This window comes from Phoxinus phoxinus (assembly GCF_949152265.1).
Source record: "Phoxinus phoxinus genome assembly, chromosome: 15".
Lineage (NCBI taxonomy): Eukaryota > Metazoa > Chordata > Actinopteri > Cypriniformes > Leuciscidae > Phoxinus > Phoxinus phoxinus.
Genome location: NC_136890.1, coordinates 19,473,161 through 19,501,115, shown reverse-complemented (window position 1 = coordinate 19,501,115; position 27,955 = coordinate 19,473,161). Strand labels below are relative to the sequence as shown.

General features: G+C 35.8%; 2 protein-coding genes across 3 annotated transcripts; both read left to right on the top strand.

Annotated features, from left to right (window-relative positions):
* Positions 1-121: 121 nt before the first annotated feature.
* LOC307012166 (uncharacterized protein) lies at positions 122-27,955 on the top strand. Of its 2 annotated transcripts, XM_079638525.1 has the most exons (11): positions 122-222; positions 3,624-3,744; positions 6,257-6,678; positions 13,388-13,482; positions 15,748-15,899; positions 16,163-16,361; positions 16,524-16,675; positions 17,604-21,488; positions 21,722-21,831; positions 21,948-22,170; positions 22,717-23,135. In XM_079638525.1, the coding sequence occupies exons 4-8, from the start codon at positions 13,461-13,463 to the stop codon at positions 17,691-17,693; spliced, it is 615 nt and encodes a 204-aa protein (XP_079494651.1). In that variant the 5' UTR covers positions 122-222; positions 3,624-3,744; positions 6,257-6,678; positions 13,388-13,460; the 3' UTR covers positions 17,694-21,488; positions 21,722-21,831; positions 21,948-22,170; positions 22,717-23,135. The 2 variants fall into 2 exon arrangements, with proteins under 2 accessions (XP_079494651.1, XP_079494652.1); XM_079638526.1 differs by lacking the exons at positions 122-222; positions 3,624-3,744; positions 6,257-6,678; ... (2 more) ...; positions 16,163-16,361; positions 16,524-16,675 and adding exons at positions 24,175-24,305; positions 25,086-25,299; positions 25,536-25,711; positions 25,949-27,955 and having other exon boundaries at positions 20,778-21,488; positions 22,717-23,875.
* Positions 8,900-12,698, top strand: LOC307011976 (uncharacterized protein). The gene is made up of 5 exons (XM_079638125.1): positions 8,900-8,997; positions 10,292-10,353; positions 10,574-10,713; positions 10,805-10,897; positions 11,872-12,698. Exons 3-5 carry the CDS (start codon positions 10,609-10,611, stop codon positions 12,196-12,198), a joined length of 525 nt encoding a protein of 174 aa, XP_079494251.1. The 5' UTR covers positions 8,900-8,997; positions 10,292-10,353; positions 10,574-10,608; the 3' UTR covers positions 12,199-12,698.

The following is a 27,955-nucleotide window of genomic DNA, read 5'->3' as shown; positions in this document are numbered from 1 at the left end:
ACACACACACACACACACACACACACACACACACACACACACACACACACACACACACACACACACACACACACACACACACACACACACACACACACACACACACACACACACACTCTCTCAATGCTCCACCACACCAGCCCAGCAGATGGATGATTCCCAGACACCATAATTCACTGACAGGACTGTATCCGGCCAACAAAGAGAACTCTGACCTCCATGGTAATTATATCAATACTAAAATGTGTTTCTAACCAATTCTGGGACCAATTCTTGGGACCCTTCTTACTGTAACAAGGGTAAGTAAAATACAGTTGCTTTAGAAAAATCGACAAATGGATTTGAGTTTGCAGGGGAAATAAAGAACCACACACTGACACAAATGACAAAATCAGAGTATAAAAAAAAATATAAAATAAAAACAAGTTTGAATCATGAATATTTTGACAATATAAATATAAAATATTTGTTTGTTTTTTGACACACTGACATTGATTTGGCAGACACATTTTTTCCAAACATTAAAAATAATATTTTAAAGGGGTGGTAAAGTATGATTTCACTTTTCTAACTTTAGTTAGTGTGTAAATGTTGCTGTTTGAGCATAAACAACATCTGCAAATTACAACGCTCAAAGTTCGAAGCAAAGGAAGATATTTGCTTTTAAAGAAAAGGACAACAAATGCCTGGTTGGGACTACACAACATTCCTCCGGGGTTAGTGACATCAGCAAGCTAAAAATGTACATAAACCCCGCCCCCGGGTCCATGTTGAGAAGAGGAAAAGTTGTTGTATAAGAGTACATTTATAAGTCAGCTCAAACTTTAGCATCCATCTTTACACATGCAATAGAAAGTCACTCTGTGTGCATCTCACAACAGTTCCTATGAGCGATTTATAGATTACCATGAATACCCTAATTGAAGTTAGTTAACTCCACATCAACAACATAAAAATATATCAACTAACCATTCAGAGACGTCCTGTTGCATTCTACATGTGTTCACTTCTTCTTGAGTCTCTCCATCTTTGTCTGACTCCGTTTTCACATTAAAGTTGGCATGAAATCAAAATTGACCCTATTTACTTTGTTAGCGGATATTACTAGTCTTGTGGTGAACAATTAATCCTTGCAAGTTAATACACGGGAAACAATTGTTTGCCGAAGTTATCTTTAATCAAAGTCTGAAAAGTTACTTCCGGGTCTGGAATGGTTCTTTTTCTGATGACATAGGCGGCTTGGGTTGGTTAATCGCTTAACCACTCCCCTCAAACCGTTACTCTGCTATGGGCAAGAGATGGAGAGAAGGAGCGCTAAAGTAAAACCCTGCCCTCTGTTCAATATTCCGTTTCACTCGGAAATGCGTCACAACACTTGAGAAAAGTTGTTTGCAACTTCCGGATCACGCAGACTTTAAAGACATACAGTTCCTGTCATCCAACGGTGCGTTTTTGCAAACCCTCAAAAAGTGACAACTTTAACATGCTATATAAAAATATCTGTGGGGTATTTTGTGCTAAAACTTCACACACACACACTCTGGGGACATCAGAGATTTATCTTGTGAAAATGGCATTTTACCACCCCTTTAAAACACATCTTTTTCTTCATGAATTTATGCATTTTAATGAAACTTTTCATTTTTTAAGAATCATTTTTTAGCTTAAGCAATATAAAATACATTCAAATTATGTAATTGCAAAATTAAAAATGTTTGTAGGCATCTCAAGTAATTTTTTTGTAAAAGCTGTATTTTTATTGTATTTTAAAATATTCTTTAACATTTCTCCAAACTCAGATCACTGCTCTCAAAACAATTAACACAGTGATCTGAACACGTATCTTGTAATTGTTTTCATTTATTTAAAATAAATGATTAATCGTAAAGTTTTTCTAAACATAGTGTACAAAATTCTCAAATGTGTTCACACTTCACACAATGCAACAGTGATCACACAAGTTTCCATATTTTTAATATATCAGTAAAAACTTTTCCAGCATGTACTATTTTTCCAAACACAATAAACTAAAATTCTGTAATTCATCATATTCTCAGTTGCACATGGCATGATTTCAGTTGGCCCCAAACTGGTATATGTTGGGTTAATAATATTTACACATCACATGACATTTTTAAAATGTTACATCACAATTGCACTATAACTATAAAAACTGTTTTATTAAAGTGACAAAATGTAAAAAAAAAAAAAAAAAAAGAATAAGCATGAGGAGGGTAAAAGAAAGAGTAAGTGTGGCCTGGGATAGAGTTGAGGAATGGATGTATGAGAGGGAGAGTATGGAACAGGGATGAGGGAGGGGAGAGAAGGGGAGAGCTTAAGAAAAGGAGCGAGCAAGAGTAGAATGGGGGAAAGGAGAGGGAGAAGAGATGGATAAAGTGGAGGGAATTTGTGTAGTGGAAAGATTGTAAGAAGACATGAACAGAAATGAAGCCCTTACAAAAAAGAAGTTTATTTAAGTGTGCTATTAGAATATTTAACTAAAAATAAGAAAGTAAACTTCAGAATACTTTTTATGTACTTTTCAGAAATATACTTTTCTGTCAGTACGTAAAGTGTAATTTTAGTATATTTCTAAGTATATTTGGCCTATACTTTTACTCATTATTTTGATCTAGATATATTTAACAGTGTAGTTGCTAGTCCCAGACTAAAATGCATGTTTGAGCTGTTTTAACTGAAAGCAACTTACATCGACAAATATTAAAATATGTCAGTGCCATTGTTTTGTCTCCCTTTTTTCTTTTTCTAAGGAACATTTATAAAAACTATTAAATGTCTAATCAAGGTCTAATTCTGGCTTAAGCATTGTCTGTGAAACGAGGCCTACGTGATGTTAAGTTCACTTAAATAAAACATACAAGTATACTTGCAGTGTAAAACTAATAAACTACTGAGAGAATACTTCAAAATGTAATTTCATAAACTAAAAATTCAGCTACGAGTATTTATCTAGTAAACTATCAGTATACATGTTCACCTGTTGCAGCAAAAACAAAAAAAATGTAGTTATAAACTAGTCGTGTATTTAAAGTGCAATAGTCTAAAAAGTCTAAAGTGTAGTATAATTTTATGTACTAAAAAGTGGGCCAATTTAGTCCCAAGTAGTATTGAAATGAAGTATACTACTAGTAGTCCATTGAAATTTACTACATACTTAAAATGCTTGAACCAAGTTTGAACCAATATGACTAAGTTTGTTTTTAATGGAATAAGAGCATGCCGTTAAACTGTACCACCAACCACAATGGAAGAGGCTTGTGGAGATGAGGCAGAACCATATTCCACATTCACAATGTTTTTTTGCCGCATGATATGATATTCTGTGATGAAATTCTCTGGCAGATTATCACATAATTTACCAAATATATAGTTTGGCCTTTTAATAAACTTGTATAGTATGCCAAATACTTAAACTCTCTCAGTGTGTGTGTGTGCTTCTATTGCTTCTACGTTAAAATGATAAACTCAGCTCAAACATTTACAACATTTTACCTCTCAAGCTTTGAGAAGGAAGAAGGAGGAAGCATCATTAATACACACACTTACTGACTCACATTCTCAGCCTCTCTCTCACACATTGTTTTTTTTTTGTGTGTGTTCAGGAGTCTGGAAGCGGAATTCCCTGAGTTGGGAATTGCTGGACAATGTAAACGCTCCACAGCTATCAGCGCGGAATGCCGTCGAGCAGAAGATGTGACCCTCCCAGACATTAACCGCGCAGGGGTCAGTTTCGGTATCGTGCTAGTGATGCTTCCGAAAGAAAACAATCAAACAATAAGACACCCACACAGCAGGAGGGGTGCAGAGGGAGACAGGCCATCATCATCATCATCATCATCATCATTATCATCATCACCATCAAGCATCATCAAAGTATTTTTTAATAAGGACCATGACAAAACTGGGTCAGTGGAGGCAGCTCTCGCCCAACAGCTCCGTGGAGGCAGCTCTCGTGTGCACACACACACACACACACACACACACACACACACACACACACACACACACACACACACACACACACTGTCATAATATCTGATATCAGCAAAAACTATTTATGCAAAACCGTAGTCATGAATTTCAAAATCAGTCAAAAGAAAAATCTCTGTTGCATCTCTTTTTGTTTGTAGTGATGCAGTAACAATATTTTTTGTATTACAAAACCTTTAATATCTGATATAAGAGTTTGCAATTGTTATACTTAACTGAAATATACACAGTATTGTCACTATGTTAATTACGTCACCGATGTGTGTCTCTGTGTATGCAAGTGCATTTTTGTACTGTGTTTTCACATGGGAAAATCTCCCAGCTGTGGAGGCTTTGAGAGTCTGCTGTGTATTGATGGAACATTTGGGGCGTTCCTCTATATGTGTGTATGTGTGTGTGTTTCTGTGTGTTCAGAGGTAACGATCATCTAGAGGAAATCCTCAATCAGACGCCAGAAAAAGTGCTCTGAACAAGCTCACTGACAGAAACATAGGCCTTTACAGACACACACACACACAGCTGTGGCTGCTAACAACCTCAGGGAGCAGCTGCCGAACACACACACACACACACACACACACACACACACACACACACACACACACACACACACACACACACACACACACACACACACACACACACACACACACACACACACACACACACTAAATAATAAACCAATATTTCCATGATTACAAACACATTACTGTACCTGCAAACATATATGCTTTTCGCAGTTTATTTTTTATTAATTCTTATTTAATTATGCCAGTCTCCTTTCTTGCCATTCGTGTACAATATGATACACACTAATACACTAATTTCTAATAACAATTCGTTACATTGATATAGCACTTTTCTCGGCACTCAAATCGCTTTACATGTTCAATAGTTGAACATCTCCGGTGGCCAGATGTTAAATTCCATAAAAGGTCACAAAGAGGATCTTGTAAAACAGGCCTGTACTAAATTTAACAGTAATTTATTTTCTGTTTTCACATTTTTACTGTGAAATCAGTGCAAACTAGATAATTGTCTGTCACAGCAAATTACGCAAGTAAAAAGTGCCAGTGGAGATGAATTATTCAGCCACTTATATTTACCTGAGCATGATGGACTTCTAAAGCTGACCACAATGTGTAATTAGGCCTATAAGGCAATATTGTACACGATGGTACTGAAATTTTCAAAAAGACAGGGTGTTTTCAGTGCTGTTGTGGTGAGCAGTGGTTGTTATCATGGTCAATTTTTAGATTGAGGTGCTGCTGTTACTACAAAACAAGTAGGCTAACTGAAGTGATAACAAAAACATGAAAAGCAACAGCAAAATAAAACAATTAATATTTAATCAGCAACAAAGTAGGCTATGTGAAGTATGTAAAGTTTGTGGCATAGACTCTTTAAAATACGTCCAAGAGTTTTACACACAGGTCTGTTATTGCATGGACATTGACCTTACATGTTCACACCCCTAAACATGACATGGAACAAAACAGGCTGTGATTGGTTGCCTTACATGTCAGTCAGACGGCCTCTGGGTAGTCCTTGGCCAATGATAGCTGCTAATTCGGCAAATGTAAAACAGTTGAATTGCCCAGAGAGTTGCATACTTTGACCAAGAGTTCAAGTCTGTTGATCAACAATGCAAAAACCCTCTGTAGCTCGATTATAACTGCATATTTAAATGTATAACAGTCACTTCCTGGCCCTATTCAAAGATACGGCGTGCTTCCGAATGTGCCTATTGTATACTTCCATATGTGAAAAACTGTATGTGAGTTCATAGGCTATTCGTAAAAACAAGTTGTGGTCAAATGAGAATGATCATATTTGGGGGTCTGCATGTGGCATCTAAAAGATCGCAAACCCTGGTACAGTAGTATGCAGTTTTGGATGCAGCATATTATGCACTGCAGTTTTCAATCAATTTTAGAACTATTTTAAATATCGTGAAAGAATGGTAACTAGCAAGAATAAACTGTAAATTCACACAAAATTGTACATGCATGCTATATAACCTAACAGATGACCAAAACTTTGGGATAGAGAACACACACTTCATATTTAATGTGCAGAAATCTTTGTATAGATGGTAAAATGAAGCCAAGGCTCTCCTCCTTTCTCACTTCCCCCTGCTGTCCTCTCATTCATTGTGTCCGTCTTGAGGTAGCACAGGCATTGTTTAATCCAGATGGCGTAATCACAACCCTCTCTCGCTGTCTTCCTCTTCCCTTTCATACAGCCTCCTATTAATATCCTGATCCCTCACTATCCTGTCAGCAAGAAAAGGAGATGGCGAGAGGGAGAGAAGGAGGGAGGAAAAGGAGAAAAGTATAGGGGATCCCCAACATGAAGAACAACAGGATGGAAGAGAAAGCATGTCGTACGGTCAGTTTCGGGCAGAAGGGTCTCTGCGTCCAGAGAGAGGAGAGGGCTGAGTTCCGGACTGAGGAAAAGCAAGTCCACCGTCAACCACTTTCACAGACAACTTATTTACTGCAGGGGAAGAGCAGCTTTACAGCTCTGTGATTCAGCCATTTGTGGCTGCAAATGGGACTCAAAGAAAACAAAGACTTCAAAAGAGCAGGAGAGATAACAGAGAGAAACAGGAGAAGAAGATAGTGGTGAAAACCTCCTCAGGAGGAGAAACTTCCACAGGAGCAGGTGGCTAGGTAATGTCAGTCTGCATGAGCAAAAATTTAATTATAGCTACATTAAGAATGTCTTTATTAAAGGAACACTCCACTGTTTTTGGAAATAGGCTCATTTTCCAACTCCCCTAAAGTTTTATCGTTTTCATTCAGCCAATCTGGCGATAGCACTTTTAGCATAGCTTAGCATAGATCATTGAATCTGATTAGACCGTTAGCATCTCTCTCAAAAAAATGACCAAAGAGTTTCAATATTTTTCCTATTGAAAACTTGACTCTTCTGTAGTTACATCGTGTACTAAGACCGACAGAAAATGAAAAGTTGTGACTTTCTAGGCCAATATGACTAGGAACTTTACTCTCATTCCTGTGTAATAATCAAGGAACTGTGTCGCCGTACCCATGGCCGAACCATGGGTGCAGCAGGTGCAATGACATTACGCAGCCCTGAACATAGTGCCCAGCCATAGACAGTAAAAGAAATGGACACAGCGACCCCATAGATTTCAACGGAGAAAATTGAAGCCAATTAGAAGCACTCACTTCCTGATGGCTGACCGTACTGCGCAGGCGCAAACTGAGCTTGACGACGTAGATGTGACGTGAGCAACCTGTCTGACAGATGTAAGTCTTCTAATAGCTGTGCAGAGAGAAATCTGAATCATTCCCTTCCCAATCTCGCAGAGATGGAGAGTGTGAGTATTAGCTGTCCATGAGCTAGCAGCAGGATCAACTTTTTGAATATATGGGCTTCTCCCTTGACTTTATCGGACTTTATGCCTCCACGTCCCCCCGATTGCTTGCGAGCTTCTCCGCCTGTATACAGTCATTTCTCGACTGTGCGACAGAGAGTCGAGTGGTTATGACGCAATCATTAGCCTATTTTTACAAAACCGTTTTCTACGGGGCCATAACGTAAGATACAAAGTAATGGAGCCTTTTATACATTGTCGTGTTTCTTTAGAAATAAATAATGGACAAATGGAGTCTTTGGAATGCCTCAGATGTAAAGTTATTCACTGTCAAAGTGATGCCAAAATGAATGGGAGTCAATGGAATGCTAACAGCAGGTGATGGTCTGCTACAATGGTGGCCACGAGGGAAGCTTCAGTTGTTTACGGCTGATGGATTTCCCCCTTGTGCCCAGCTAGGTAACTTTCAACGTGACCGGCACTAAGTTTGTAATATCATTGCGCCTGCTGGTACGGCAGCACAGTTCCTTGATTAGGCCTATTACGCAGGAATAAGAGTATAGCTCCTTGTCATATTGGCCTAGAAAATTTTCATTTTCTCTCAAGTTTTAAATAGGAAAAATATCGAAACTCTTTAGACATTTTTTTGAGAGAGATGCTAATGGTCTAATCAGATTCAATGATCTATGCTAAGCTATGCTAAAAGTGCTATCGCCAGACCCAGAGATCGGCTGAATGGATTCAAAAACGGTAAAACTCAACTGTTTAACTCTAGGGGAGTTGGAAAATGAGCATATTTCCAAAAAAAAAGTGGAGTGTTCCTTTAAGTAATACTTTCAAATACTTTCAAAATATTTGTTCAACATAATGATGACTGTAACATTCCATTGTGATACAAGTGCAGACTTTCTAAACCCAATTTAAACCCCATTATTTTTTTTCCAGTCACCTAGGCTACTATGAAACTGTGAAAAATGCTCTGAAAATCACTCATTTTTTCCACTTTGCTGAGCTCTTTACGTGGACAGCAGTTTCTAAACTGTCAGTATTTCCATTATATCATCACATTATATTTAACAGAATTAGACTCGATAAACATGTCAAATCTGCCATGATTTGATCAATTCAGTTCCCACTAGTGAAAACATATTTATGAATCTTATGAATGAAATTTCCCTGTGTTTAATAGCCTTTTTGTATTATTATTTTTGACCAATTGTTGTTGGTTTGAACAACAACTTTCAGGGGCTGACTGTGATAATGCTAAAAATATGTAATGGGTTCAAGACATCATGACAGATAAGGTATACTGTTTTTCTATCACTATACCTACACTGAAAAAAGTGTACAAGGCATGTCATTACTCTAAAGAAGTTTTTATACTTGATCTAAATCAAAACATTTAATTTTCTGTCTAGCCATCAGTGTTAAGTAAAAAAGTTAGGTAGATTTAAATTAAAAGTAAGTCTTGTTAGTGTAAAGTAAATACATTACTTTAAATTAAATTAAAAATATTGGTTCCCATTGTCACGTGACTTCTAACGTCATCCGTGGTTGTGCGTGAGGACGTTCAGCTTTCCGCCATCTTGTTACACCGCATGGATGAACTCGGCGTGGTAAAACGGGAGTCAAGAAAATTGGTAAGTAATTTTAAACATACGTTTGGCCGTATTATTACCATTATACATGTATGATTTCATAAAATATTATGTTGTAGGGCCTACTGTTGTTTTACGGTTAGTATTACTAGTTTGATGGCTCTAACTCGGCTAGAAGGTTTACAAGTTTCCCGACAATCACGATTTGGCTTATGTGCGATCATTATGAAAGTGCAAAGGCTGCTATTTTAATGAAATAGTGCTAAATCAGCGTGTCAGTGGAAAGCGGCTCTGTGATCTGTAACGTTAAACGCTGCTCCGTCTGAAAGCACTGCGAGTTTGAGAGTCGCTTACAACGTGCGTGTGTGAAAAAGCAACACGTGTCAAACATCTTCACAAACTAGTAATGTGAAGTGTTCATAAACCTGTTGTCCAACAAAATACGTTTAATAACAAGTTTTAAATCACTTTATATCGTCAGTCGAGTCGAGTGTTTGTGAGCTGACGTGGTGACAGTGAGTCGGGGGTTATGACGCAATCGTTTAGCCTATTTTTACAAAAACGGCTTCTACGTTCATAGTGCATTCATAGTGCATAAGAGGCTTATATTTAATATTAAAGACATAAAACATTTTCTAGTCTATTATAATAATTTGACAATAAATCCTTAGACCTTTCTAATGTTTTTAGTCATAGGCTGTCTGCATATTAACCGTTTTTGTAAAATAAGTTGTCTGTAAAATATAAATATTATATTATATTGTTATATTTATTCTTAAATACTCTATTTTTAATAATGAAATTGTAATAGTAATAGCCTATTTCTTATTTTGTTAAATATTTTTATTTAGCAATAATAATCATAATTATTATTATTAGTCATATTAATATAAACAAAATGTTATACACAACCTTTTTATTTGTAAAAAAAAAAAAATAATAATAATAATAATTTAAATCTCAATTTTAGCCAGAATAATAGCAATTAGATATTTTCCCCAAATCGTGCAGCACTAGTTGTTATTGAAACATAGTATAAAGACTGTTTTGGGTATGCTGGAGTGCGATACTGTACGGCGCCATGAATAAAGTAGCCTACATGCACGCTTCAGACACTTTGACACTTTTTTTTCAATTTTTAAAAGAAGCTTTATTATTTTGATGATTTTTATTGATTTACTATGTAGCTTGCGTTCGCAAGGTATTCGCTCTACTTGTATGGTCTCTCATTTATGATTAATGGTAACACATATCGTTAGTTTTACATTAAGGCCCAAACACATGTCTTTAGTGTCGTGCCTACACACTTATTTTAACTTCTCTTTGTCTTTTGTAGGATGGAGTACTGCTGAACAACAATTAGGACAGGTTTTGAATAATCCAGTCACATGGAAAAACGTAAGTAATTTGCACCTTTAATTATTGCTTTGGAGGGTCAGTTTTGTAATTTATCTTTCTTCTCGCCTGCTCTACCTCACCATTCTCGTTGGCAAGTAACTCAATGTGGAAATGCAAAGATTGTGGTGTCTCCAAAGCCAAGCGTTCTGTTTTTTTAGGCTAGTTCTCAAAGTAAAATAGTTTTTTTCAAAAGTCTATTATCTGTTTCTCTTTCATACAGATTAATGCCGAATTTTTGCGCATCACAACCGATTTATGGCCTCTTTGGACAGACAGAGCTCTCAGCTTCTCCAGGTTATTAGGAGCAAAGGTGGAGTCCTCCGTGAAAAAACTAAGGACACTATTAAAGTTATGGATCAGGTATTGGTTGCATGTGAACAAAATGGCTTATGGCAATCAATTTAGTAGTCTTTTGGTCTAATAAAAACAATACATCTTGAACATTTTGTAGAGTCTGGACATAGACCTCAAAAGAGAGAGCCTGCTGAAGTGCCTGATCATGTACCTTGGTGAAGAGACAAGCTGTCTGATCAAAGAATATCAGGTAATGTACAATGCAAACTACTGACATTTTCTCCAACCATGTTTGCCTTAAAGTCATATTTCATTACCAAATCAACACTTTTGTTTTACTCACCCTCAAGGCATCCTAACTGAATATGGTTATATTCTTGAAGAACAAAACAGGCAAAGGTATAATCTTATGTATCATTTTACTTCCAAGTGGTAGAATGGGAGTGAATTGTTAACTTTTTTAAGCTTCAAATAGTGCATCCATCGATCAAAGAACTGCTCGATGCGGCTTTGTGGTCTTAACTCAAGCCTTGAGGTTGAGTAAAACGTGGGGAAATTTGGATTTGGTAGTGACGTATCGCTTTAAAAGTAATTCAAGTAATTGTGTTATAATTTACACATCAGCATGTGTGACTTTCTTCGACAGAACTCAAGAATATATTTTGAAGAATGTTGTTAAGAGCAATTCAACTGAGGGCTTTGTGCTGTTTTGTTACCAACATTGTTAAAAATTCTGCAGTGGACGGTAATTCATACAGGTTTGAAATGACAAGAGGGCGTGTAAATGATGACAGAACTTTGAATGTGAACTACTCCTTTAAAAGGGGTTGGTTCACCCAAAAATGCATTTTGAACACTGTTGAGTACATTGATAAATGCCTCTGATTGGCCATTTTGGTACTGAACTCAGCAAATATGTCTGCAATTGTCTACAGTGGTAAACACATGGGAGCGTTTGATTGTACAAGTGTTTGAAAGCATTTTCAAAGCCAAAGATGATTTTTTTTTGTCATCACTTACTCTACTCTTGTAACAAACCGTACAAATTGTATTTTTATGCTGAAAAAAAATGAAGGTATTTTAATGAAAGTTAGCAACTGACATTTGTGCTCTACATTGACCTCCACAGTAGGAAAGCTAACTACATTTTGTAATACAGTTTCAGATGAAGGTTTTTTTTCCCCCACAGTCCCTCATTTACTCTGTGTTCTTGTATGTTTTTAGGCTAACCAGAGGGAGGAAGCGGAGAGAGAATTTGAAAAGACCACCATGGCATTTTTTGTGATCCGAGAAGGTGATGCTCTTAGTCGTGCACTGGATATTTCCATTGTCATTGACGGTGTGGAAGTGCTAAATGAGTTGCCCTCTGTTGCATGTGCTTGTGCCATAATGTTTGGATTCATTTATGCACTGAACTTAAAATATCCTGAAGGACTCAAATATACCTTTGAGGCCTTCCAAAAAAAAATCATGGACATAGAGAGTAAGCAGATGAGGCGAAGGGCACAGGACCTCTCTTCGAAGCTGAGTAAACTTTTTTTTTTCCTTTGACCCAGCTACAATGTTCTGCTGATGGCAAATTTTTTGAAGATGTTAGACTGTATAAAGCTTTTTATACAAAGTTAACTGTACTACTGTTTACTAAACCTTTGTTTTATCTAGGGTAAGTTAAATAGTTTACCCAAAAATTTACAATTTACAATTCTACATTCCTGAAGGTTTGATTGTGTAGTCACTTCTGATTGACTGTTCATGGAAAGATTACAGAATTCTGAAGGTTTGATTGTGTAGTCATTTCTAAGTGACTGTTCATGGAAAGATTGGAAACTGATTCTTATGTTGAATTTACATTGTATCCAGTGTGTCTATGGATACTAAAAACTGTTATACAGTATGTGTTTTTATAACAGTAACATAAACATTGTAGAAATGTTTTGACAAAAATTGTCAAGTTTATAATGTTTCCATTGTGTGAATGTGTATTTGTATGAGGATACTGTACACATTGTAAAAACAATTGTATTATGACAAAATAAATTGTCAAAAGTGTCATGCTTGAAGTCATTAATTTTAGACAGATGATAAAATTACACATTCTAAAAGTAAATGCATTTCTTTATATTAAATTAATATTTTAAATTGTATCTGGTTGGATATTTGGTTAGATATAAATTAAAAGAATTAAGTTAATACAAAGAGAAAGCATTAAGACAAAGTATAATTTGAGAGATTTCATTCAACTTAAAATCGTTATTTGATTCAAAGCGACTTTTTGCTTTGGCTAAGTAATGGATAGTTAATTATTTTCAAAGTAAAAATTTTAAGTTGATAAAAAGTAAAGTAATTAGTTGTAACCAGTTGACGCAATTTTTTTACTTTGATCCAATGAAACACTTTTTACAGTGTATCTTTATTTCAAGTAAATAAAAGTATAAAAGTGTTTTTGTACAGAAAATTAGGCATTATGGACTTAAATATATCGATAGATACTTAAGTCAGTGATGAAATGGTCAAATTTGCATAGCATGAAAGTCAATGATTGAGTTTAAAACTGATAGAAATGTCAAGTATTTTATTTTATATTGTGTTTAACGTAAAACCTTTTTTGTCAGGGTGTCACAGGAGCACTAGAGGGCAGAATTGAGCCATACATGAGACAACAAGATAGTTTCATTTTTTTACTGTTCAAGCAGAATCTCCGAGTCGTTTCAGACTGATGACATATTTTTTCTGTTTGTAGATAGAGTGATAAGAAACAGCTGTTTACCCATCATCACTGATGGCTACATTTTACGCACGGTAAAGAACTAAGAATGGGAAAGCAAAATATTTCAGGTAAGTCATTTTTTCAAAATATTTTAAGGTAAATTTCAGAATATTTTGCTTTAGCTCATGAAGCTTTTTCACTCCCCCATTTTGAAACATAACTTCTTTAAAATAACTAATAATACAATATACCATATTATTTATTAATAATATTCCACAGAAATGTATTTGTGTGGTGATTTTAAGTGCTTCGTGGATGCTTATTTACGCTGTAAACAAATGCCTGACTTAGAGCCACACAGCAGGGAAGAGATTTTCACTTTATAGTCTTGTTCTCTTTTCTGTTAATTAAATGGGGTTGAGGTTTATGAGTGAAGTAAAAAAAAAAAAAAAAAATTGTTCCTAATATTAAAGTGCCTATTTTTACAAAATAGAATCTAAAATAGTCTTCGGAGTTGTCCGAAAGACTGTCATCCTTTCTTGCCCTGGATTGCGTAGCTTTGTAAGAAAGAATCCTTCTTTGCTAGACCTGATACATTTTGTTATATAATCATCTCAATATTAAAAAGTAGAATTAAAAAAGTAGCATTAAAAAGTTTATTTTAACAGATCAATACCATAATTGAAAAAAAGCAGCTAGCTAAGACCTTGCTTTGTGCTTTTTTCAAATGAACATTGCTTTACATATCAGTCATTTGCTAACATTAACTAATCATGAGCAATACATTTGTTACTGTATTTATTAATCTTTGTTAATGTTAGTTAATAAAAATACAGCTGTTCATTGTTTGTTCATGCTACTTCACAGTGCATTAACTAATGTTAACAAATAAAACTTATGTCTCTTTGCTCGTTCTGAAGAGAACGAGCTCTCAGTTAAAGGGATAGTTCACCCATAAATTAAAATGACCCCATGATTTAACACCCTCAAGCCTTCCTAGGTGTTGATGATTTTCAGTTGTATATATCAGTTATATAAAAAAAATTCCTGGCTCTGCCAAGCTTTATAATGGCAGTGAATGAAGCCCAAAAAAGTGCATCCATCCATGATAAAAGTTATCCACCTGGCTCCATGGGGTTAGTAAAGGCCTTCTGAAGCGAAGTGATGCGTTTGTGTAAGAAACATATCCATATTAAAAACTTCATCAACTAACTAGCTTCCGGCAGACGGCCTACGCAAGTCGACTTACGCCAAAAATGTACACTTGACGATGTAGGATGTAGGAGTAACGCAAGTTTGACGCCTTTTGCGGTTCAAACAAATAGTTCTGGGCAACAAACTCAAGCTCATCTGACATTTCTCTTTAAAAATTCTTGTTTTAGACTTCAAATTCGTGACCGTTTTTTTGTTTTGCTCTATCCTCTGCCCTTCCGCATTCGTCAAAGCGTCAGTGCATCAGGTCAAGGGTTACTTTTTCGCAGTAAATCAATGCGTACGGCCTTCTGATGGAATGGGATATTTTTTCACACAAAACACTCCAGAAGGCCTTTATTACCCCCGGAGCCGTGTGGAGTACTTTTATGATGGATGCACTTTTTTGGCCTTCAAAATCATATCCTCCATTCACTACCATTATAAAGCTTGGAAGAGCCAGAACATTTTTTTTATTTAACTCCGATTCTATTCGTCTGAAAGAAGAAAGTCATATACACCGGATAGCTTGAGGGTGAGTAAATCATGGGGTAATTTTCATTTTTGGGTGAACTATCCCTTTAACATTCACCCTGTTTAATTAATTATTAAAATATGTTACATAACAAAAATTATAAAGCCAGGTCTATTTTGTAGAAGAAGCATTAAGTCTGAAGTTTTTTAACATTTAACAGTGTTAAAAAATGTTAATTTCATCATTGTCAAAGAATGGAGCTTTGTCTTTTTGAGGCCATCTAGAGCTTATGTAACCCTCTTTCGACCCAAAGCATGAAGATAAGATCTTAGTCTTACGGATTTATGAATGAACCACTTGTTTTAAAATCTTCGCAGTCTACTGACTTTTGTTATGACATACGCTTCACACATTACAATGCTCAAGATAACTTTCATTATCTCTACAATAAGTAAATCCACTTCACCAATCACACCTCGACAGCAATACCATAGAAGTTTACAGAGCTACCGCAAAACCGGAAGTTCTAACACAAAATTCTAAAGATGGCTATTAGGAAATATCTAAGCTCGGAATGTATAGCGTAATAGTAAGTCATTTTATATGTTCAATCAAGGACCCCAGTGCCTACTACCAAACTGGAACTTTTTTTTGCTGATGCGAATTGTAAGTATCTTGAGAAATACTAACATCTAGTTTGACGTTATGTATTGGTCCCTCTTTGCAGCTTTGCTGTTGTTTGCAATGGCAGCATTGCACTGTGGGATATCAGAAAGCATGGACTCCATTAAGGGAAACTGTAACGATGTCGTCAGACTACCTTGTAAAGCTACTGACCGAACAACAACGTACCGTTATGTCATATGGTACAAAATAGAGGTGAGTTACCTCTATGGCTTAATTTGCTTGGCATTATTAAAAATGCTTGTGTAGTTTGTAAGTTTGTTTTATTTCTACCAATGATTTTTTAAAGTTAAAAACAATGGTTAGCCAGCAAACAGAGTATTTCCTTTGATGAGAAAAGGAAAGGCTCAGTGGCTGGCAAGTAAAATATTTTGACCTGGTTAGTCTGTCCAACCAACCAACCAGAAAACACCACACCACAACAAAATCCCCTAACACAGCTGTGTCTTTCTTTATAGAGAACGCCTATTCCTATCATCAAGAGAAAAAATGGAGTGGATACACACTTTAGTAACTTTACATCTGTTTCTCTGGGAGAGAAAGTGGCCTTGGAGTTACATAACGTGCAGCCTTCAGACTCTGGAGAATATAAATGCTACCTGGCCGCAGAGGTTGGGGGTCGAAATGATGATTCTTTTATTACACTGAATATCTCAGGTAATTTAGAACCCTGTTCAATCTAGTTAGTTTTCTAATCTATTTGACTTTACTATTGATATTCTTTATGTTGGTGTCACCAAACCTCTTCTTATTACATTTGTAATAGCATGCGAGATCTCAGAAAGCTAAGTATTAATAAATGTTTCTCCTCATTTTCAGAATGTTTGCAAGAAGTGAGCACAGTTTATCCCTCCACCATGATCCCTGATGATACTTGTCCTGCTGTAGAAGATATAACTGTTCTCTGGGCTGTGCTCGGCCTTTCTCTCTTCAGCATGGCCAAAATCATCCTTTGCATTGTAACTGTGGGGGTGAGTATAATAGCAGCTCCAATCGGTGAAACAAATGACCTTTATTTCACTTTCCCTCAATGATTTCGGAACTTGTGGTTTGGGTCATTACGTTGTTGTTGTTGATGATGTATAAATTAATACTTTTATTTAGAAAGGACAAATTAAAAAAGATTTCTATTACAAACAAAGACTGTTCTTTTGAACTTTCTATTCATCACAGAATTAGCACAGTTTCGAGCAAAACATTAAGCAGCATTTCTTTGAAGGATCATGTGACACTGAAGACTGGAGTAATGATGCTGAAAAGCTTTGCTTTTAAAATAGAAAACTGTTTTTATTGTAATATTTCACAATGTTACTGTTTTTATTGTATTTTAATCTAATAAATGCAGCCTTGTTGAGCATGAGAGACTTCTTTCAAAAATATTTAAAAATCTTACCATCCCCAATGATCTTTTGAACAGTAGTGTATAGCCTACAAGGAAGTCACATTTTGAGATATAAAGCCACACTTTATAAAGACCTGCAGCGAATATATATATATATATATATTTGTGCACTTTTTTAGCATTTAACTTTTTCAGAAACTGTTGCTCAACAGGAAACATAGATGGTGAGGCCTAAAAGTCAGCTACCCTTACTTCAAACGTATCCCCCTCGCTTACATACACCCACCCCTATATCACAGGAAATCATTTTTTTTTCTTTTTCTGCAGAACCCTGTGATGGTGTTATAGCAAAAGGATAACATTGTAGACTGTGTGTGCACTTCAGATTTTCAACGGTTCTACCACCTGATTGTTTTGCTGCAACAATGACAAACCTTTTGATTTCAGAGATGAATGACATAAACCACATGGCTGTTTGCTAAGCGTCGGCTATGTGGGAGAGTGTTACAGTTTTGTATGTTTCTGAAGCCTGTCTGATATCAAATTTCCTTTCACAGGTGTGTAATCGAGTCATATTTAGCACAACAAGAAGAAAACAGGAAGTAGGGGGAAGCAAGACTGGAACAAGGTCAAGCTGCAAAGACTGAGATTCACAAAAAGCTGATGTGGTCTATTTAGTTAGACTTGCTGAGGTTGTTGGCACAATTAGGTTGGGTTGATGGTGTTTGTTTATTGTCTGTGTGGTTTTGCTATTCTTCATTATTTTTTATAGATGGATTATGCCTATGGGGGGGCGGGCAAAATGCACACTGCATTTTGTTTGTTTTTGCATTTTTTCCCTACATTTTTAAATTGTTCATCCTCTGTAAATATTTTACTGTCAGTAGCAGAATGATGTACTTTATGGATCGCAAGAGTTAATATCTCTTCTTATATATGAATACATTATAAATAATATATGGATAAATATGTAGGCAATAGGCTGAATATGTATTTGTATAGACATTCATATAGCCATCATGTTATGGACATATTCATATTCAACATTTTGTCTTAAAATAGTTTGAATTCAGTTCAATTCATTTCTCTGTATTATGAGGATCATCAGTAGATAAATTGCTGAGAAAACTTTTCAGTATAGTTCTAATCTAATTATGATACTTTCACAATGATTGTGAAAGTATTAGAACTTTCTGGTGTAGTTTTGAAGTTTCACAATTATGCCATTGTAGTGAAAAGTAGAAGTGATACTGAGACACAGAGAGAAATGAAAATGAAATAAAGAAACACAACTAGCCTAAATATAAGGGCCCGTATTCATAACAAATCTTAATGCAAAGAGTAGCTCCTAGTTTCAAAATTCTAAGAAAATTCGTAGAAATGTGGGCGTTTACTCTAAAGAAGAAAAGTAATTCAGAAAGCATCTTAACCCTTAAAAGAGGTCTTAAGGTCAAAATTGTATATGGACGAGGACTTTTAAGAGGCTTAAGAGTTTCTTTTGCAGAGGAGAAAATGACAGAAAGACAAAGAGGGAGAATAAATGTGTTGCAGACAATGGATGACAGTGAGTTAATAAGGCGCTATAGATTAGATTGTGCTGGTGACAGATCTTATTAGAGACACGCTAACATCTCAGACACAGCGCAGAAATGCCATAGCTCCAGAAATTAAAGTAATCACTACATTAAGATATTTGGCAACTGGAAAAAATGCAACAATGCAGCAGTGATGATTTAGGTCTGTCACAACCTTCCGTAAGCAGACTCAGAGTGATCACACAAACAATTACAGCATTTTCAAAACCTCTTATTGTGTCGCAGTTTGTTTATTTTCCACTGGACAATCCCACCTTGCAGGCTAAAAAAACCTGCATTTAGGAATATGCAGGGGAATAAGCAGGGGAATTAACCGTTTATAATTCATTATTAACCGCTAAAGCTCCCACGTCTGCTTCTTGGCCCATGCTTTGACACCCGGCCCACATTTTCCTTTAAGGATGGCCTTAACCCTAACAGTAAACGCTGCTCCTCTGTCCAGTTGGGCTTTCTCGTCCTTCTTGTTTTTTATGGATCCATGTTTGCTATAAAACCAACATTCAAACCATCACTTAAATAGACAGCAATCAGTGTAATTAAAAGAGTGGAACAATTTTTTATCATTCTAAGGCAATCAAATACCTTATAGGAAATTAACAGCATCGTAAAAAAAGAAGAAGAAAAAAAAAAGGATTTATATAGCTACATATATATATATATAGTGTGTGTGTGTGACGTGTGTGTGTGTGTGAGTAGACCGGAGTAGACCCTATACTTAAAATCGCTATTTTTTCCCCTTCTTGGACAAACAACCAATCACAGTCAAAAGATTGTGTCATACATAGCAACGGAGTCAGCCCCGCCTCCTCACGATGGAAGATGAAAGTTTGTGTCTTTTCCTTGCTCTCAGATCGGTCCCGAAACTCCTAGAAGTTTTTATGCTAAATTAGGAGTTTTCCGACAGGATTCTTAGAATCTTTAAGAATACGGGCCAAGGAGTCCAGGTTTTGGTTGTTAATTTTGTTTTGTTTTAAATACCCCTTTTTTATTTATATCCTGTTTGTATAACTAATTAATTGTGTGTGTGTGTGTGTGTGTGTGTGTGTGTGTGTGTGTGTGTGTGTGTGTGTGTGTGTTTATGCATGCATAATATGCAATCCGTAATACTAAGGAGGTGTTCATTCACACCGGACAACACTTACAGGCCTAACTGTATAAAATTGAGCAAACAATAAAATTAGTAAATGCTAAATGCTAAATCCCATAGACCTCCGATGTAAAAAATGGCGGCGCTTTTAACCGCATACTTTTGGGATTAGAAGATCGGATTAGTTCCAAACACTGTCATTTGGGCGTTGAATCACTTACATTGCTGCGCGTCGAGTTGTTCCAGAGGCAAGTTGCTGAAATATCAACCTATTTTGAATTGTCAACTGTCTATATTGTTTCAGAGGCTCTTTGCGATGCTTATACTGGTCTTCACTTGTATATGCACAGCGGAATTATTTATATTTTATCTTGGTTGTTTCAACCAATTTTCTAGCATTGCCTGCTTGCTAGTTAGCTAGCGCGACTTCGCCAGCTGTGAAGGTAGCATCTGATTAGTTCGGTAATGAATCGCTACCACCTTTATAGCAACTTTTATTTAATTGAATTTTTGGGATATACTAACTTTTCATTTGTTGTCTTAAGTGAATCGGCTTGTGAGAACAATGCTGGACTTCTAGGATTGTTATGGCCATCACCAGTCCTGTCTGTTTCATGGATCACCTGCCCCTGGTTTTTGTTTTTCTTGTTCACATACACTCAAGCACACATTTTTGTTGTCTGTCATTGTTTAATAAAAAATATTTTATTTGAAAACCTTCATTTGTATCAGCCATGCTTAATTGATGTCTCAAAAGCTGTAACAGAAGTTACAAGTGTTTTGTTAATTGCTTAAATTACTTGGATTGAGTTAGGCTACAGCTAACCTTACTAACCTTACACTAACCCAGAGCCATAGAGAAAAATCTTCACTCTGCACTTACATAGACCCAAACATAAAAAGCGTAAATTCGTTTTTAATCTGTTATAGTTTTGATATGTGTATGGCTTCATCTTAAAATTATATTCTTAATCTTAACATGATCATGTTTCACGTTGTGGTCCTGGGGGTGGCCACTTTCATCAGAAGAAGTGAGCTAGCTTCTAAGCGAATTCTGAATCGTTCAACCACATTGGTTTAAATGACGTCTCGCGCGTGGTGGACTAATAACTTATTTTAATTAATCTGTTTAAGATCGAATTAACGCTAGATGTTGTCATATAAGTTAGCCTACAGACATGGCATCTGAAGACCATTTAAAAATGTTCTCAGTTATTTAGCTTTATTACCAGACTCAATATTTGGCTCGTTCTTACATAGTTGAGCACGTTCGCACATGCGCAGTCTTCAAAAACGGTGCTTTAAATCTCTTGGAAAAATAAAAGACGTAAATTACATTTGTATGTATTCTGAATAAATAACACGGGTTGTACTGAATGTCAGCTTGCTTATTTAGCTAAAGGTAAGGATTTATTCAGTCTACATCTCATGTAAACTAGAAACTATGCTTCTACAGCTCGAGGGCTGTCGTTCCAACCACACAAGTTTGCGATGCTGTTTGCGAACGTTCGTTGGAACGATGGTTTCGGGAAACACCAAATCGTTGAACTATGCTGATAACGACGGAACTTGCGACCATAGTTGGCTAACGATGCTTTCGGGAAACGCACCCCAGGTTTGTGTTTGTTGTTGTTATTCGAATCGACCAATAAGATCGCACTTGCCATTTCCGGGTTTATGAAATAGGACCATTTCAGTTCTGCTGCAGAAAGGAGAAGCTTATAAAAACATAATCATGCTGCACATCATCTTTTTAATGTGTAAGTATAAAATGCATTTATTCTTACATGCACACCGTCACGTATTGCATGATTGCAAGAAAGAGTGTAATACTAAGAGGTGAAAAACTAAAGTGAAAGTATAGCCTAACATATGTTTACATGAACTTCCGCGTTCTCGTCTCCACAAAAAAGCTGCAGAATGAACTCGTATACAAGTACATGGCTCTAATAAATACATTAGGCTAAATGATTATATAATTTCTGTCCTTCAGTCCATCTGGTTTACTTCTCAATGTCAAATGAGGAGCAACGCTGGATTAAAATACCATGTCACGCTAACATTGAAGAAGGTGTAAAATACAGGAGAATCACCTGGTACAAGGTTTGTGTCTGACTGTCCCCCACCCCCAGTCAATACGTTTATATCCTTGGATACATACAGTATAAGGAGGAATGTTTCCTGGAGCAGTGTGTTTTAAAAGCAAGCTTATTTTACAGGTTGCAGCGGGTTCTGATGTGCTGGATGGACTTGTTTTGAAGGATCTGTTAAAAAACATTACAACACTCTTTAAGTTTGCACATCATTCCTATGAGGTGGGGGAGGACAACTCTCTCCTGGTCCCTGGTGTTACTGCTGAAGAAGACTGTGGTGTTTACAGGTGCACCTTGTGGCCTCCACTGGGTCATTACATCCAGGAAGGAAATACAGAGTATTCAGCAGGTGAGAAGAGGAGTTGAAGTTATTTTGATTAAAGATTACAAGGGCACGCAAACAATATAAAAAAATAGTGATGTGCATGGATAAATAATTTATAAATAGCATATTGCAATATATTCCATAAAAAGGAATGGTCCATTTTGAGTTCATGGTGGCATAAAGACTCTGCCTGTAATCTTAAAGGAATAGTTCACCCAAAAATGCAAATTCTGTCATAATTTACTCACCCTCAAGTTGTTCTAAACCTGTATGAGTTTCTTTCTTCAGCTGTACACAAAATAAGATATTTTGAAGAATGTTGATAACCAGACAGTTGATGGGTCCCATTGACTTATACCAGAGACAATTTATATAAAGTATAGTTTATGTTTTGTATCATTTGGAAGTCAATGGCTACCGTCAACAGTCTACCAACATTCTTCAAAATATCTTCTTGTGTTTTAGGAGAAGTAGGAGAAGTAGGCCTGCATGATACATTTGTTTCATTTCCACAGTTCCCCTTAAATGATGTGATGTGAAACTTTTGTGTGTGCTTGTTTTTGTGCTTAGACTGCATAAAGCCTCAAGTGCAAGCGGTAAGCAGCAAGGAGGACACACCGTCTGCCAATCATCAATTCATCATAGTCGGATGTGTGCTGAGTCTGATGGCTTGTTGTGCTGTTTTCATGTTTCTGAACCTCAAAATGATTAAGAAAAATAATATTATGAAAAAACTTGTGCAAACTGATGAAAGCATATAAGTAGCAGAACTGTTGCTACTTGTGTTTACAAAAAAAATCGTAATTTCATTTTGCATTTGTTAAAACAGTTTCTGGTTTAATGGAATAGCATATTGCACTATCAACAATAAAAAAAAATGTGTACAGTAGCAATAGCCTATAAACACCATGTTGATTAAAAAGGAATACTGCAAATATACCATAATGTGTAATGTAAATACAACAATAAAGTAGCATTTTTTTCTTGTTTTTATTTGTTACTATAACTGATTTCAGCAAGTATTATTAATAGTCACCTTCTGTGATCATTCTTAATAAACAAAGCAAGTGTAATGTGAATGGAGATGCTTGGTCTAATTCTACTAAGCCGAATACTTACTCTCAATACAGAATTTCAAATTCATTTTAATTTGAGTTAGTGTTCACAAACTTCCTTAGGCGGGCATAATTGCAATGACAGGGAAACGAGGCAATCATAGCATTTTCGCTTTTATCTCCCTCAGCGTGGCTTCAATAGGCTCAAAAGGAGGCAAAATATGCTAGTACGCTTTCTTTACCGACTGGTGTCGCTGAAGGACAGGGTTACTTTAGGAAGACGAGTAAACCATTTGATTTCATAATTCTGTAAATCTGAATACCTTGAAAATCACTGTATACTCAACTACAAAATATTGTTCACTGTTTATTGTTAGCCTACTGTACAGTAACCTAGCCCATATATGGGGGGAAATGTTCAGCTTCCTACTTTTTTTACAAGTGTTTTTTAACGATTTGAGTTAGGCTACATACTTTGCAATAAAACAAAGCAGTTAAGATGATCCTGATCTTGACAAAACCACAAGACAATGTGTGAGAAACCCACACACTTTTTTTTCGTATTTTCTCAGAAAAGTGATTCTTAAGAACTGTGGGAAGCAGGAGGAAACTTCAGAGGAACCACGAGCATCACGCATTTCACCATAAGATGATGATTCGCTTGATAGTGTTGGGTGAGTAAGATTTCGCTTTCTATTACTCCTTATTTTACTTACAGCTTTTAGTTACATTTTAAAGGCCCTTAAAATTCTAATATTTGTTCCAAGCTAAAAGCAGTAGGCCTAAATGGCAACATTCATTTTACGCAATAACTCCAGCGTGTAACCGTGTGTATTGAATAGCCTATCTGTCTGCATCCTATCTATAGGCTTTGAAGAAAAAAACAAAGTGTTCAAAGTAGCAAAGTTTAGCTACATCAGGCTCTCTGTGCTCTTGATTTTTTTTTTCTCCGTGTTTTTGATGTCTGTTCTAGCGTTGAGCCTAAGTATAGTAGTCAGCAACGATGAACTCACCTTCGTCATCGCAGATTGCAAAGTTGATATAATTTTGCCCTGTACTGCCCTTCAAAACTGTAAGAACTACACCTCTGTTACGTGGTACAAGGTGAGTCATGTCCATATCATGTCATATTTACCACAGCCTACTTTCTCAAACTTTCTTATCAGATTTTATTTGTTATGAACACCGCATGTTTGTCTCACCGCATGGCTTGAAACAAAAGCTAGTAGGCCTAATTGGTTTTATAGTTAACTTTGTGTATTGTCTAATTTTGCTCACACATAACATATGAGCTGTGGAACAATGGGATGAAAAAAATAATTAAAAGCTTTTCGAACTGAATGTTCTTCAACAAATCTTCATGTCTGCAAGTGCAAAATGCATGAGAAGAGTTTTGCATTTAGAAAAACAACGGAAAATTTCGAAGCAGGATGCTGACACACATTTCCTTTACACCCATTCCTCTTAATTTTACCTGCATGCAGACAAGTGAAAGAAATGGGGAAAAAATTGTGGCAACATAGGCCTAAAAATAATCATTGTGCACTGTAAAAAAAAGAAAAAGAAAAAAAGGCCTATATGATCAATAAGTTGACAACATATTATGTTTTACATTATTTTAAACTATTTTATATATATAAACAAGATTCATTAAACTATTTTTATTTTAGTTGAAATTACTTAAAAATCCAAGTTGATTATTGCCTTAAAAGTGAAAGGCGACATCTTTTTTTTACAGTGTGTTTTCAATTTCTTCAGACAATAACATATATTGCGGTACCACTGTTCTTTACATGCTAACTATTCATCACATACAATCTATTCTAATAAAGAGAAGAGCTATGGACTCACTACCGGTATGTTATTTTTCTCTCTTTTTAAAAGCTCTACAACAACAGCAGTGACAAATCTATTATCCTCAAAAAGTCAGAAAATGTCATCCAAACTGATAAGCACAATGATTCTGTGTCACTGGATAAAAACGCATCTTTGGTCTTGAGGAAAGTTGCTCCTTCAGATTCGGGGATCTACAAGTGTTTAATTAGAGCCAAGGCTGGAGGAAAGAACTGTCAAACGTTGTTTAGTCTGAATATCTCAGGTATTTCACTATTAATAAACAGTGAAAATGAACACTTTATATTTTTGAATAATGTTATACACAAAACATACAAGTTTTTTTTGTCAAGTTTCCAGTATCTAAATAATTATGACTTTTCAGTTTAAATGTAAACAAATTTTTTTTACTTTGTTGTTCTTTCAGTCATTTTTTGTGCATTACTTCATTTGTTGGAGATAATTTCTACTGAGATAATATAGATCTATTTGTCTCCTCAGATTGTGTGTCAACACCTTCACCCATTATCGTGGATTTCTCCACCACTAAGTTTATTAATGGGTCATGGGCAAACATTAGCATCCCAGTGACTCATGTGGATGATTCAGTCTTTGTCATCTGGGGTTGTGTAGGACTAGCTGTGAGTAAACTTGTCCTCAGTGCTGTGTGCATATGGGTAAGTATTAAATAGCTGATTTACCTCATCTCTTTTTCCATTATTTGAATTATTAGAAGTAATTCAGCACTGTAGCAGATGTATCCAAACAGACAGATCACTAAGGTTCTAACAGTATTGTGCTGAATCGATTACCTAAATTAAAGCAAAAATGTACTTAGAAAGCCTGATCCTTTAGGTGTTAATATGAAAAATAATGTCTACTCTATAAAGGTAATTAGATGTTTCTTTTTTTAGGTTCTCATTGAACTCGGACAACTTAGAAGAAGAAGACAGACCTAAGATCAACCATTGTTTATCATCACCTTCTGTGTTGTTTCCATATCGTATATAGACTTTCCTTACATTCTGCAAACCTGTGGATAGACCATTTGATGTTTTAGTCATTTATTATTTTAATAATTTGAATTTGCCTGTGAATAATACATTTAATGAGACAGTCGTGATGAAACCGTATTGTTGCTCTAACTGATCTGTGCTTTGTATCTGTTATATTTATTTCCATAAATGAAAATTATTTACTCAACCATATATTGTTCCAAAAGCAAAAGCACCATAGTGGTCAATATTACTGTATATTCCAAGACTTCTGAATCCTCAAACGACAGCTTTATGTGATAGCCAGACTGATATTTAAGTCATTATTCACTCTCTAATCACATAATTAATACAAATATTAATGATTTATTTGGAATGAAAAAGAAGGGTGAGTAAATAATGGAAGAACTTGTACATTTTTAAATAATTTCTTGGTGAACTATATGCAGAGTGAAAAGGGTTTTCACATCAATTTCATTTTATCCACATTCAATACACTGTAAATAAAAAAAAACTCTTAAAGGTGGGGTATGTGATTTGCAAAACGGCTGGCAGATTTTGAAAATACACAACTCAAATGGTCCTACCTTCTTTCCTTTGACTCCACCCATTCAAAGAACATGGACATGGATGGGGAGAGGGGGGGATGGTACGACCGATTGATTGACGCACTTACTGTCCAATGATTCTAGGTGGTCTTGGAAATGATTGGCTGGAGTTTTTCGAGTCCTGCCCGTTCCACAGATGATTAAATTGCTTAATTTTTATTTCAGTGCTTCTAACTCAGTGGCTGTAAGTGGGTTAGGAATAGGATTCTAAGTGATTTTGAAAAAATGGCCAAAAAAGAGAATTACATACCCCACCTTTAATTCTGGATTTATACCAGTGTTATTTTAGTATTATATACACTATAGTATGTATTCATATTTTGAACCAGCTCTTATTTTTCATTTTATTTTATTTTTTTGTAATGCTTTAGTCATTTTTATAAATTTGTTATATAATATTTGAAAAAATATTTTTTATATATATTTATATTGCAGGCTATATATTTTTTATTTAGATGTATTTTTATTTAAGTTTTAGTCATTCTATTTTAATTTACGAAAACTTGTCATTTTAGTTAAAAATTACAACACTGCTTCTTACAGCATTTAAACAAATGATATTAATACATTTGTATCTGTATTACTGCATTAAATGGATCAGTAATAGGGTTAATGACCTAGATTAAGCGAGTGTTGTTGTTCGTGTTAATTTACTGAAGAAATGTGTTTGTTTTTTTGGTGTGCCAAAAGCACCTCTGGTACACCTCTGCTATAATTGAATCAGTTTGTCTGTTCCAGCTTGATATCACTACACACCAAGCAGACGCTTTATGTGATGTGCTGAGAAGATAAGCCGCTGCCAGCTCCCCTCCCTCACAAATCTAGCCTACTGTTCCAGAAAAAAAATCACACCTGAAAACTTTCTGTTTCAGTGTCTTCCCTCTCTGAGGCCACTTCTGATGACATTAAAACCCAGGACCAGTCCACCTAAATCCAGCTGCTCAATTTCTTCCCTCAGGTCATATCTCAGAAACAAGGATTAAGCTGCCATATCTCTTGGATACCAATGCCATCTGCAGATCACTTGATCTGTTTAAATTAATATTTCAGGTTCAATACAAGCTCTACTGACAGCATTTGCTTTTATTTGTGTTTAGGCTTCTGTGTTTTGTACCAGTTGTTGTAATTGTCATACTAAGCTAAATCTAAACTACCAACGACAATATTTTCAGCAGCAAGAGAGAAGTTGTTGGCCAGTATTATAAATGGCAGCTAGTTCAATGCCTTAAATTCATTCGATTAATGACGTGAATGTGAAATGACTCTTATAGCTCCCTCTTGTGTTGACTGATGTGGACCAATTAAAATGGACTTTCTT